The sequence below is a fragment of the Humulus lupulus genome, chromosome 5 (genome assembly GCF_963169125.1).
Source record: "Humulus lupulus chromosome 5, drHumLupu1.1, whole genome shotgun sequence".
NCBI lineage: Eukaryota > Viridiplantae > Streptophyta > Magnoliopsida > Rosales > Cannabaceae > Humulus > Humulus lupulus.
The window spans coordinates 44,371,018-44,385,004 of record NC_084797.1 but is presented as its reverse complement, the minus strand read 5'-3'; the positions used below and the strand labels follow the sequence as shown (position 1 = coordinate 44,385,004).

At 33.7% G+C, this 13,987-nt stretch overlaps 1 protein-coding gene across 2 annotated transcripts; it reads left to right on the top strand.

Annotated features, from left to right (window-relative positions):
* Window positions 1-464: 464 nt before the first annotated feature.
* On the top strand, window positions 465-3,350 carry LOC133834791 (uncharacterized). 2 transcript variants are annotated; one of them, XM_062264544.1, is made up of 7 exons: window positions 465-985; window positions 1,116-1,231; window positions 1,320-1,408; window positions 1,544-1,618; window positions 1,742-1,849; window positions 2,480-2,575; window positions 2,904-3,350. In XM_062264544.1, exons 1-7 carry the CDS (start codon window positions 480-482, stop codon window positions 3,171-3,173), a joined length of 1,260 nt encoding a protein of 419 aa, XP_062120528.1. In that variant the 5' UTR covers window positions 465-479; the 3' UTR covers window positions 3,174-3,350. The 2 variants fall into 2 exon arrangements, with proteins under 2 accessions (XP_062120528.1, XP_062120529.1); XM_062264545.1 differs by having other exon boundaries at window positions 686-985; window positions 1,103-1,231.
* Window positions 3,351-13,987: the final 10,637 nt, after the last annotated feature.

Sequence of the window (13,987 nt, the reverse complement as noted above, 5' to 3'; positions counted from 1 at the left end):
TATATTAATTAATCAATGTTAGTTTTTTTTTTTCAAATTAGAAACCTGAAAAATAAATAGAGTTTTGTTTTAAATTTTAATAATTTAACCCAATCGGGTCGTGCCACGTGTATCAAATATACCCCTAACGGCCTAGGGACCAACGTCTGCTCTAAAATTGTAACGGTAGGCATTATTGCCGCCAAAATTTTTACATAAATATTTAAGTGCAACAAAATGAACTATATAGGCATTATTGCCGCAAATAACCCTAAAATATATCATAACATTATTGACAGTGAGATGACATTTTTAACAAAGGGTGAATGCTATTCTAAATAAATATGGATGGATGAAAAAAAATTAATTGCGTACATCTATTATTACTCTTTATATTAACCATATTTTGAAAAATAATAATAAAAAACCCATATTTAATATTACTGTCCGATGACGATGAGATCTGTTTAGTAAAACAAAAAGGTGACAGAGTTAATAATATGAGAAGTGAGTTATTGCCTTATCTAGAATTCAGACCACTAACGATCACGTATGTGAGGACCGAGAATAGCTTTACCGGAAAACAGAGAAAAAACCCATTTGTGGACTTAACAGTTTCATCCATGGAGACTATGAATCCAACTTCGTTTCCAATATTTCATACAAACCCAGTTCGGCTAAAGACCAATCCTTTCAAACCCTCTAGGGTTTCCATCAAACCTCCACCCCCCGACTTCGATTTCAGGTCAGATATATTGGGAGAGTCCAAAGCCTTAATAGCTAAATCTCACCCTGAATTGCTTGATTTGGCAAGTAGTGGAAACTTGGTTTTGATTGAGAAGAGGCTTTTTGGTCCTGTTCCGCCTTGGAGAGCCGAGTTCGTAGAGCCAGAGACAATTTGGTTAGTTGGTACCACCCATATATCTCGAGAATCGGCTATGGAGGTTGAGCGCGTCGTTCGAGCCATTAAGCCCGACAATGTGGTGGTTGAGCTTTGTAGAAGCAGGCAAGTGTGATTTGGTTTCTGGGTATTTGTCTATTTTCTTAAAAAGATTATTAATTTTGAAAGTTAAGTGCTCTGTTGAGTGATTTCAATTGCGCATCTGAACTTAAATTGCTGCAGAGTTCATTTTCAGAGCTGGGATAATGTACACTTCTGATGGTGATGAGCAAGGTCAAGGCTTACGATCAAACATGTTCTCTTTGAGTGGAACTGGTTTCTTTGGTGCTGTTGGGCGTAGCATAGACTTGGGTAAGTAACCAAAAACCAGTATTTGACGTGTTTGTTATTATGCTTGAGAGAGGAATATGCTTGTCAATTACAATTATTTATCTGGCAGGAGGTCAAACTGCTTTAGCTCTACGCTTACTTTTGGCGGTTTTCTCTTCAAAGATCTCTTCTGATGTCAACCGCCCTTTTGGTGATGAGGTATTTGAGTCTTTTGACCGGATAATGTCAGCATAAATAAGTTATAGGAAGTAAAAGGAGAAATGTTGTAATTATGATCATGTGAATTATCCGTACTTATGCCCCCCTTTTTTTTTGCTTAATTTATAATTGCAGTTTCGAGCTGCTAGAAAAGCGTCTGAAGAAGTTGGTGCTCAAATAGTTTTGGGAGATAGGCCAATCGAAATAACTGTATGTCTCCAACTTTGAGGGGCAAAAGAAGGACAAGTCATGGGGCTACAAGAGTTATTTCGACTTTAAAACTTGACAGTCTTAATTTCATGCTGTTTAATAGTTTATAATTTGTTTCCACAGCTGGAAAGGGCTTGGAATTCTCTGACATGGACTGAAAAACTTGGCTTAGTGACATCAGTTGTTCGTGGGATAACATCGCCTTCTGATCTGTCGAAGAAAAATTTCAAGGTTTTTCTTTTACCATAGCTTTTTGTAGTGTTTTTTCTTTCTTGAACTTTTAAAAGGGTTAGATTTATATTTTTCCTATTTAACCGAAGGAGAATTCAGATAGGGACGTTTCATGTTTTTTATATTTTATTTTCCATTTACCAATTTCTGCAGACTAAAAGCACATAGAACCTAATCACTTATTTCACCTCTGGATTAAGCCCCATGACTTTTTGGTTCCACCTGCAATTAAAGAGCTCCATAAGCATCATGTAAGAAGAGGCGACATGCGACAACTTGTCTCCCAAATCTAATTATGCACCCTGAATCAACCAATGAAATTATTTTTCCCCCTACTCATATTTACCCCATTGCTCATCTGAATTTTACTGTAACATAAAGGAATTCCACAAATTCAATTTTACCTATAATTTGTCTTCAGACTATTTTTCCCCACCTAAAATAGAAGAATGGAAAATGTTATAACCCTATTAGACTATGTCCACAAGAGGATGAGATCATATTGATCATATTGAGCCTATACTAAAATTAAGTACATATAGCTGAAGTTATGTTGTCTTATCTACTTCAAATGAGTATGAAATTCATACAATTAGATAAAATATATGATGGAATGTTATTCTAGTGCAGGAATCAAGTACAGATGATAGCACGTTTCAGCTCTATGAGCAGCTTAGTTTTTCATATCCAAACCTCCTGCAGCCTCTTATACATGAACGAGACACTGTAAGTCTTTTCTTCACAAGAGATTTGATAAGTACATGCGTGTCTGAGCACCTAATTGGGCTAATAATTAGTGTGTGGCCTTATAATACAACCAAAATTAATGATACAAATCCAACCACTCCTTTGGGAGAGGATGCACAATCCATTTAACCCTTTAACTTATTTGCCTTTTTTAAATAACAATAAAAAAACACTATAATGAGGACTCAAGGAAGTTTCCACTTCTGTCTGGAAGTTAGTCTCTTTCGTCATATTTTTTTTTCTAAACATTTATAAGGATCTCTGGCTCAACCACTAAGCGTTGTCTGCCTCTGGCTCTGTATGTCAGTATCTAGGGTGGTCCCTGAAACGTAGTAAAGCTGTTAACAAAAGCAAGAGTGTTGTGGGAGTGATCGGGAAGGGCCATATGAATGGGGTAATATATGCTTTAGTGTCCGACCAAGGCAACTTGCGATTCAGAGATGTTGCTGGGAAAAAGTCCTCTGCTGCTGCTGATTCTAATGGCTGGCTCGATAGTCTTCTCAAGAGCTTGGTTAGAGACACTGTTATTGGCTTCTTGTTATGGGAGTTATATGAACAATTTAAAGACCACTTTTAGATTTGAAAAATAATCCACATTGGTTATCAACACTACACTTCCAATCAATCACACATTTGCTTGGTTGATGATAAATCACAACGATTATTCGTTTGGTGGAAAAAGACACCTTATACATACTTTTTGTAATATCTGATTGATAAACCATTCACTTAAAATTAAAGATTTTTGTGTGTATTTGAGTTTAAATGTGAGTTTATCGGGCTATATAATACTACAGTATGGAATAGATTTCATGATATTATTGTGTCACACAGTAACAATAAAAATGTGTAAAACAAGAAAGCTAATCATAAATGTAATCACTATACAGCGTTAAAAGTTCAAGGTTTCTAGTCAGACCGTTGCAGTGATTAGGGTTTATAAGATAACCCAACTACTTTCCAAATTTTAGCTCAATTTGGGTAAGCCTGGTCATGAGATCCATATACCAAATTTTAGGCTACAACATCCTCTACCCTATAACTTTTTTTTTTCTTCCATTAAGGCATAAATTTAATACAACTTAATTGCACAACTCAATTATTTGTCTGAATAACCGAAATCTGATCAACTGAGTTACCTAATGATGGGAAGGGTAACTCAGAACTTATTTACCTCTGAATTGCAGAACCCATGATTCATTGTAAAGTTTTCCTCACCACTTGATCCACATTCTCTAACACGTAACATCAAACATATACGTTAGGCTTGGCAGGTCAGAAAATTAAATGTGTAGTGACAAGTCGATTCATAATTCTACAGCCAAAAACAAATAAGAAAAAGTATTCATAATTCTGGTCTGAAGATTTGGAGGCAGAAACAATAAATTGGTATTTCTGCTTTAAAGGTAAAAAAAAAAAAAAGCGGGCTCAACTTGGTGATGATAATTGGACTGGGACAAAACTGTGGCAGGATAAAATAATATGGGCTATTTTTATGGGATTTTTACACAACTAGTTACAATAATATTTTATATTATTATATTAATACTCATAATACTAATTTTATTTTTTTATACAAATCCTAACTATTTTTAAATTTTAATTAGTAAGATATTTTTTTTCTGATTTTATTATATATTTTTTTAAATACAATCTATTATTAAAATTATGAAATTAGGGATTTGTAATCAAAACTTTCCATTTTAGAAATCCATTTACATTAGCATTTATTTAAAAAAAAAACCAATACATAAATAAAAACCATGACCTTTTCACATTGGGATTCATTATTTTGTCATGTTAGTTTATTTCAAGATTGTATTTTTTTATTCATCATTGATTATAGTTAACGTCACTGTTTATTTATTTATTTTTTTTATAAACAGAATAGTATATTTTTATTTTAAATAGAATAGTAATAATTTTTTTATTTTTATGTTTATGCTCGTAATGTCATTTTAAATTTTTTGAATTATTTTGTATCTTATTTTTTTTCTTTTGTATGAATATACAATTATGTTTATATTTATTTTATGAATATTTCTTACTATGAATATACAATTAAGTTTATGTTTATTTTGTCGTATGAATATATAGTTAAATTCATTGTTTATTTCTTACTATGAATATACAGTTAAATACATTCTAGTCACCACGTGTTTTGAAGATATTGATTCAAATTTGTTGGAAGTGGTGCCTATTTGTTGTGTTTGCTCATTTAATTGAGATAATATTTTGGTATATTTTTTATTTAATATTTGATTTATTCATTAATTTCATATAACGATGGTGAGATCCTATTTTTATATAGGAAGTTACAAATATATATAATAAATAAATAAGGAAAGTGACTGAATTAGTGTGATTGATTTTTATAATTATGTATATTAAAATGATATATATATATATTGTATATAGTTTTGTAAATAGTATATGTAATATTATTATAGTAATTTTTTTTTTTTACTTTTGTTGTATGTAAGTAAAAGTTGGTGGAAATTACATATTTTATATTGACCTTTTAGTGAAGTTTTAAAAAATGTGGCTTTTTTTTTCAACATAATTTTTTATGGCTTTTTATACTTTTTTATCATTTTTATAGTTTTTTTTTCTATATTTTTGTCAAAATTGCTCATTATGACATATTTTTATTACTATTGAACTTTTTTTCAAGTAGAAAGGTAGTTTTTGTAATTTCATTTTATTTACTTTTTTGAACTTTTCTATACTACTTTTTCATGGAAAAAGCCTTACCTTTTCAGTTATTATAAATGGTAGTTTTTATATTTTTATATTATTTTATTTTAACTTTTTTATATTCCTTTGTATATTATTTTAGGTGTCATCAACAACACAAACTGTTAAAATCAAGAATTTATGTTATCTACACATTTTTTTATATAAAAGAGATATATAAGTTTAGATTAAAATTTATTCTACTAGTGAATGTACCAGAACTGTTTTTAAAATTTATGATGCATTTGTTATATATTATTTTGATTAAATATATATATATCATTATATTAGTGTTTTGAAAATATTAAAAACTAACCAAATTTTATTCTTAACCAATCTAAACTAATATATATCTATAAAAATCATAAATAAGATTTCAATACAGAACGACAAAAATCGCTTACTTTACTCTTTTACCATCTCACATATTAATCGAGGCTTCATTTTCAGGTGACAATGAACATAAAATGGGAAAGAAATGATGCTTTTTTTATGACCAGATATAGATGAAAGACAATGACCATGCAAGTCCAAAAATAGAAATCAACAAATCTAATGGCACACTGGCTTATAAAGATCGTTTTGAACATAAAATCTTGTGAAACGTTACGAGCTATTAGCTCTCAAATATTCAAAACACAACCATAGCAAATATTCCTGAAACAAAAATGTCATTTGAAAAATAATTAGATTTGTTTTTAGGTGCCATCAAATCAACTAAATAAGCATGAAGCAAGAACTGTCATTGGTATTTTAAAATCATTTTAAAAAATATCTTGAAAACTTCCTCCTGCCCTCTAAAATCAACCAGTTCTCATAATGATATGAACTCCAATGTTGGTATCCACAATATCGCTAATCTCCCCAACCTTAAGAGCAAAGGTCGCCTCTTCGAAAGGCTTCTGCATTTGACCATGGCTAAATGGACCTGCATGGATAATTTACACTTGGTTAGAACTGGTTTGTTTTTTTTATATTATTTTAATATAACTAATTTTATATTAAATTTTTCTTTGGTTGTTTTGCAAATTTTTTTTTTTTTTTTTGTGATATGAATTGTGTTTATTATTTTTTTATTTATTATAAATATTTTTTGCTTATTTTTATATTGTACGTTTCTTTTTTCAAATCCTGGGTAAGGTAACGAGTTACTTAATTGATTTTTGACAATTATGTAAAAAAAAAAAATTATAGAGCTAGGTTAAATAACATGTATCAGGAAGAGTAATCAGTTACCCTGAAAGGAGTAACCTTCTGCCATAAGATGGGTAACATAGGTAACCAGTTACCATAAAGAACCCAAAATATATACACACATCATAACGTGAAGGTAACCAGTTACCCACAGAAATATACATAAAAAGAACGTGAATGTAACCAGTTACCCTAGAAATATACACACAAATAACGGGAAGGTAATCAGTTTCCACAAATTTGAATATAGAAAAAAAAAATCAGATCCACCCCCTTTCCCTTCTCTCCCATCTTCTTCATATAATTTTTTTTCTAGATTTGAATGTTCCCATCAGGGTAACTGGTTATCCATTCACGTTTGCATATTTTTATTAGTTTTCTTTCCAAATTTTTGTGTTCCTACAAGAGTTACGGTAAAAAGAAAATACTGAAAAAATTGATTTGAATTTATTTACATATAGTGGAAAAAACTATAAAAAAATTACAATAATAAAAGATAATGTTGACCACAGATTTGGCCAACGACGTGTAGACGTCAAAACTACAATAAACATTCAAGAGAAAAATATGACACAAATAATTTTTATAGTGGTTCAGCCCTAATGTGTTGGTAATAGCCTAGTCCACTTAGAGTTATGATTATAAATCTACACTCAAAATCAGATGAACATGAGTCAACTGAGTTTCTTCAGTGCAGATGAAAAGAATACAATACTTCTCTCAAAATGCAAATAGTCTCTTAGGAAAATCAGAATCTGAATCCCTCAATGATGCCATGAGCTTTGTATTTATAGGCCCAGGATCGTACAACCGAAATCCCTCATAATCGGGATCTTTCTATTACTCCCACAATATTTAGTTAATAATAACATCTAAAATACAAAATATGCGATTCTTTGGGATAATATGAGAGATTCCCGCGTAGGTATGACCGATTCTAGCTGAAGCCGTTACTGGGATTTCTTTGTGTAACAATGATCTGTTTAGTCGGTCCACTTCACACCCAGAAGGAAAACTGGAGGGCCAAAACACTTCACCGGTCGGCCAAACCTTCATTGGTCAGCCAAGACGAGTGACTGGTCAGCCAAACACCTGACTAATCGCCCAAGCACTTGACTGGTCAGTCATGACACTTGACTGGTCGTCCATGACACTTGACTGGTCAGACAAACACCTGACTAATCGGCCACGCACTTGACTGGTCATCACCATCCGCCCAGACACTATGCACGCCTGCTCGGACACCATGAGCGTCTGCTCAGACACCATGCGCGCCTGCTACAGCTCTTCGGATGCACACCTCAGCCCGGATGCCATTCAACTTCCCGGATGTGCACACAGCCGATCAAATGGCACGCCCAGCTGCTCAGGCATTACACACCACTCGATCGGATGACAGGCCTAACTCTTCGGCACCCTGCAGCAACTCCTCGGCATCTTCGGATGCGCGCATGCCAAGCCGCTCGGATGACATGGCCCCAGCCGATATGTGCATGCATATTTTGGGCATCAAACTTTATGTTTCCCTCATACATGCTATATTTTTACTACCCAAATAAATATTTTCTGAGCAGTAAAAATAAATATTTTTCTTTTGAACTAATTGATTTATGTTTATTTGGTTACTCACCTCCCCATATTTATTTTTTGTAGATGAATCATTTCGACTATAGGGGAGGTGACAACCATACAAATTCTGACACTTCAATTCCGCAATCAAGCGATACTCCTCAAAGTAGCGACTCTTCATATAAGTCTCCTAGCAGTCGCACCCCCAAAGATCGCCTTCGCCATCTTAAAAAAATCCTTCCCCGGTCAACCTTATATTTCCTCCACGAAGAACAGCTTCTCAATCAATAGGCTGAACATCCAGAAATGAGGGTGAATAAATCCAATCGACTTCCTCAGGACCAAGACCCTCAGGTGGCTCGCAGAGCCACACAGAAGGTAGTGGAACGTAGCGAAGTCCGAACTGCGGCTTCTTCAAGACCGCCTCGCTAGATACAAAAACCCAGCAAACCTCGGAGAAAAATCATATAGAAATTTACTACCAAGATTCAACAATTAGCCGTTCAAAAACCAAGAAAAGAGGGAGAAGAAACACCCTCTTGGTTTACAGTCAAACCCTCTAAACTTAACCCCTGCATGTTTGACAAACACATTCAAGCTTCGGGCCTGAAAGGGGTTAACGTGATATGACCGCGTCCTCATCAGAGAGCCAACAAGCCTGGTGGACCTTACTGTGCCTGGTCCAGATACCACGTATTCGTAGGAGCTACCATTCCGCTGCATCCTTTCTTTCGGTCAGTAGCGGATTATTTCAACGTCTCTCATTTCCAGATTGCTCCCAATGGGATTCAGGCATTGTCTGCTTTATACATTCTATACTTCCTGCAAGGTTGAGATCCACCCACTCCTCATGAAGTGCACTACCTCTTCGACTTCAGGACCAACCCATGCCACAAGAATACAGGTTTTTTCCACCTATTCCACAAGCATAAAGGGATCAAATACCTCCATGGTATTGCTCATAAATCAAATCCCGGAAAATACTATACAGAGTATTTTCTGACTTTAGATATCAAAGCCAACAACTTAGCCTTTACACATGCGGGTCCATTTCACCGGCCCCTGCTTACCAAGGAAATGTGTTCCCGAGCAGAAGAACTGAATAACATGTCCACCGAGGAGAAGAATGTAAAAGAGTTGGTTAACGTGGACAATCTTCAGATGGTGGGGTTGTTACCAAGCAACCAGAACATCATAGGAGAAAGTACTACTGAGGAAGCGAATGCAACTGACCAGTTCAACGCTGACACCGAAGTAGTGACTGATCAGTTCTCTCCCGGACCGTCTCTCTACTCTCGTAGACCAGGTGACCTTATCATTAGGGAACCCCTGCCAGAGGATCAATGTAGACGTGTCGCTCCCACACAGCCTGGGAAAGGAAAGACCATTCAGCTTCATAGGGACTTCAGCTCATCATCTGATGAAGAGGACGACTTTCTTGATCAAATCTTAAACTCAGGTTCAGTAGTCATAGTTTGATGTTTGGTCATAAATAATTTGGTTATACGGAATCTATAGAGTGGTCTGGTAGTAGTAAAATATTTATCTACATATTGCTCCAATTTTTACTAACAAATCTTGTGTTCACTCTTTTGCAGATTCAGAGATGTTTAAGCAATTCAACACTACCCTTGCCCAAAAGAGGAAACCTGGGGAGGGAAGTGGCTCAACTCCTCCAAACAAAGTCCCAAGAACAATCCCGACCAGCCAGGGAAGACAACCCGAGCAGCCCATTACGATCCCGCAGCTGACCCCCTCATCGATTTCTCCCTCTGCGAGTTTAACCCCCACTCCCTCGACTGACTTAAGTGAGCCCCTTCGCATCGCTGGCAACATTGGGAACGAATTGTTTGAGCAAACTCTTCACGATGCTTCAACAATTCAAAGCTTTGAATCTCTGCCTCAGCTCAGTGTTGAAGTTGTCTTGCAAAGGGGGCTGGCCCAACTGATGAATGTAAGTATTTTATCATAAGACATCCAAGTTTGTTATTATTTGCTTTTACTTGTAGTAACTTTCAGTTTTCCACTGTAGTCGCTTATTACAATCAGCCATGCTCAGCACCGAGCAGTGGACTACAAGGAGTTAATTAAGGTCTTGAATGATCAGTTGGTGGAAGCCCAAACCAAAGTAGAAACTTTAAATTCTTCTGAAAAGGATCTTAGATCCAAGGTTGAGCAGGTGGAGAAAACCATTGCTAAGCGAGATGGATCTCTTAGGGAGCTGGCTGATGAAAACCATAGGCGACTTCAAATTAACAGAACGTTGACTAATTAGGTAGAAAAACTGACTCACGAGAACGAGGAGCTGAAGCGAGAAAAGGAAGCTGATCTCACTTGCTACGAGGAGATTTGTTTCAACTGCTTCTACCAGGTATGGAAGTTGAACAAACCTCTTAACCTTGACTTCCTCACAGAGGAGACCAAGGCAGAAGAACTTTCCAAATGCGAGGCAAAGGCTACTGAGGAGGCAGCTAATCCTGCTGGTGTTACACCTTTTTCTCCCATGTTATCGTTCCGACCGGAAGAAGTCACTGATGCTGAGGATGGTGTTGATCAACCTGAGTGACAATCCGACCAGGGAGCCCCATAGCCGACCAGTGAGCCTCTATCCGACCATACGAGCAAAGTACAATAGCAAAATATAAAATAAATGTTTACTAGTCGGGTAAGGAGTCCTTTGTTCTTAGGCACCATAATGCTGCGGTAATTGTCTATTTTTCTCTTCAGGCTCTCAATGAAAGCACCAAAATGTTGACCACAGATTTGGCCAACGACCTGTAGACGTCAAAACTACAATAAACCTTTAAGAGAAAAATACGACACAAATAATTTTTATAGTGGTTCAGCCCCAATGTGTTGGTAATAGCCTAGTCCACTTAGAGTTATGACTATAAATCTACACTCAAGATCAGATGAACATGAGTCAACTGAGTTTCTTCAGTGCAGATGAAAAGAATACAATACTTCTCTCAAAATGCAAATAGTCTCTTAGGAAAATCAGAATCTGAATCCCTCAATGATGCCATGAGCTTTGTATTTATAGGCCCAGGATTGTACAATTGAAATCCCTCATAATCGGGATCTTTCTATTACTCCCACTATATTTAGTTAATAATAACATCTAAAATACAACAATATGCGATTCTTTGGGATAATATGAGAGATTCCCGCGTAGGTATGATCGATTCTAACTGAAGCCGTTACTGGGATTTCTTTGCGTAACAATGATCTGTTTAGTCGGTCCACTTCACACCCAGAAGGAAAACTAGAGGGCCAAAACACTTCACTGGTCGGCCAAACCTTCACTGGTCGGCCAAGACGGGTGACTGGTCAGCCAAACACCTGACGGATCGGCCATGGCACTTGATTGGTCGGACAAACACCTGACTGATCGGCCAAGCACTTGACTGGTCGGTCATGACACTTGACTAGTCGGTCATGACACTTGACTGGTCAGTCAAAAATCTTCACCGGTCTGACAGAAACTCTACCAGGTCGGGCAGATCACTCCTAAGCCAGATAAGCAATTTCCATGTCAGTAACATCGGCAGACTAATCTAAACCATATGACTCAGCCATTCCTTGTCATTTGTCACTTCTATTGCCACGTCATCGTTTTCAAATTTTGGGGATAACAGATAATAAATAAATAAAATAGTAAAATAATTATGTAATGTTAAAATATGTGTGAAAAAAAGGAAAAAAAGAAAATGGAATGAGAAAAGAATAAGTACAAAAAAAGAAGAAGAAAAAAACTTAGGAAAGAAAACTAAAAAAATATATGAAAAAATAAAACAAAACAAAAGAAATGATGAAGGAAAAAAAATAGATGAATGAATAAAAATGCAAAGAAGTAGAAGAAAACTAATGGGAAATGGAAAGAAAAAATTGGTTGAAAAAATTGAAAAAATAAATTTTGTAAAGAAGAAAAAAATACAAAATAATAAATTTGATAAATACAAAAACATGCCAATAGAATGATAATGATTAATAATAAAAGGAAGAAAGTGTAAGAGAAGAGACAAGTTCCACCATTTCTTTATTCTTTGCGGATGTTAATCATGCAAGAATATGAAACAGAAGAAACATTCATTAATAATATATTTAATAAGTTTGAGTTCTTCTAACATAAACATTCTCACTCTGCTCATAACTCAGTAAATACATTTATTTCTTCTAAATATTAGGTTATTTTTACAAAATGAACTATGTCTCGTCATTACACATATTAATTATATAATATATTTAAAAAATCATTACTATACATATTATTAAATGATATGGAATATCACTTCGAATTAGAGCTCGAATTTCAATTTTAAAAAAAATGGGAGAAGAAAATAATAAATACAAAATTGAAGAAAAAATAGAAGGAAAAAAGGAGAAAAGGGAAAAATAAAAGAAAGTAAATTGAAAAAAATATAAAAAAAAAACAAAATATTACAAATGAAATAAAAAATTTGATAAATTAATAAAGAAGAAGAAGAAGAATGGAAAAATAGAAAGCAAAAAAATTAGTAGAAAAAAAAATAAAAAATAAGTAAGGAAAAAAGAAAAAAAAACTGAAAAAATAATTAAAAAATGAAGAAAAAAAAATAAAAAATAAAAAAATAAAATAAAATCACCTTCAAAATCAAAGAAAATATAACTATGATAAAAAAATGTGACATTTTCATATTTTAGTTAGCTACTAATTGTGTTTCCCACATTTTAATTTTGTCTTTAATAAATTTCCCATATAAATTAAGAAAAGTATAATTCCCATATTTTTGTACATTGATAGTATAAAAGCCATATTTTTTAAAAATTCCCTAAAAATTGCCCTATTTTTATTGTGGAACGGGCCCACAAAATTTCCACCACTATTTTTAGTGAGGAAAAATGATACCTATATACATAACTTTTTTAGAAAAATATGGGAATTTTTTCATTTTTATGGCTGTTTTTAAGTAGTTTTACAAAAATATGGACACTTAACTATTTTACTTTTATATAGCTTTTATTTTACTTGAAAGTTGATGTTTATGAAATTTTATCTCCCATACATTTGCAAAAATATATAATAAAACTATATTTTGAATGATAGTTACGTTTTATTTATTTTGAAAATAATTTTATTTTAACTTCTTTTTTTTTTCTTCCGTTTGTTTCTTTTCATCCTTTTTCTTTTATGTTCTCATTTTTTTTCTTGCCTTTTTCTTTTTTTTTTCCTTTCATTTTGTCATTTGTTTCCTTAAGCTTAATTTTTTTCATTCATTTTTTTGTTCTTTTTTGCCATTTTTTCCACTTCCTTTGTCATTTTCCCCCTTTTTCGTTCCATTTTTTTTTTCATTTTTTTATACTTATTATTTTCTCCTATTTTTTTTCCTTTGTTTTTTTGTTTTCACATATATTTTTTAAATTTTGATATTAAATAATTATTTTATTATCTATTTTCTACTATTGTACTTTTTTTTACAAGTTTCTTTTCTACCATATGTAAAAGAATTTTGAATTCTTCTGTTAACAAAGTTCAAAGTTTTGTGTTGGAGTAGCTTAGGAAAGGAGAGACGAAACAAAGTTCAAGTTTCTTCTTTGCATTTCTCTGTGAAAAGAAACAGAAATTACCTTCAAGTTCAAGCCACCACAAAAGATGAAATAAGATTGAAAAATAGATACACCAACATACAATAACTCATTTACTAAATACACGTCTAAAGGACTACATATCATGTGTAAGGAGAATTTTCTCCAAGAACATTACAAGTTTAACGTTGTCAATATCTGACTATTTGTAGTGAGTTACTCAAAAATTTGATAGGGGTAACTCTATATCACTTTTCTTAATTTCAGATTGCATTGTAACTGGTTACCTATATTTGCAGTAATATGGGTAACCAGCCACCTATATTT

Coding starts and splice junctions, on each gene's coding strand:
- LOC133834791 (XM_062264544.1), top strand. CDS start 480: ATGAGAAGTGAGTTATTGCCTTATCTAGAATTCAGACCACTAACGATC. Junction 986..1,115: donor GTTGAGCTTTGTAGAAGCAG/GCAAGTGTGATT, acceptor GTTCATTTTCAG/AGCTGGGATAATGTACACTT. Junction 1,409..1,543: donor ACCGCCCTTTTGGTGATGAG/GTATTTGAGTCT, acceptor TTATAATTGCAG/TTTCGAGCTGCTAGAAAAGC.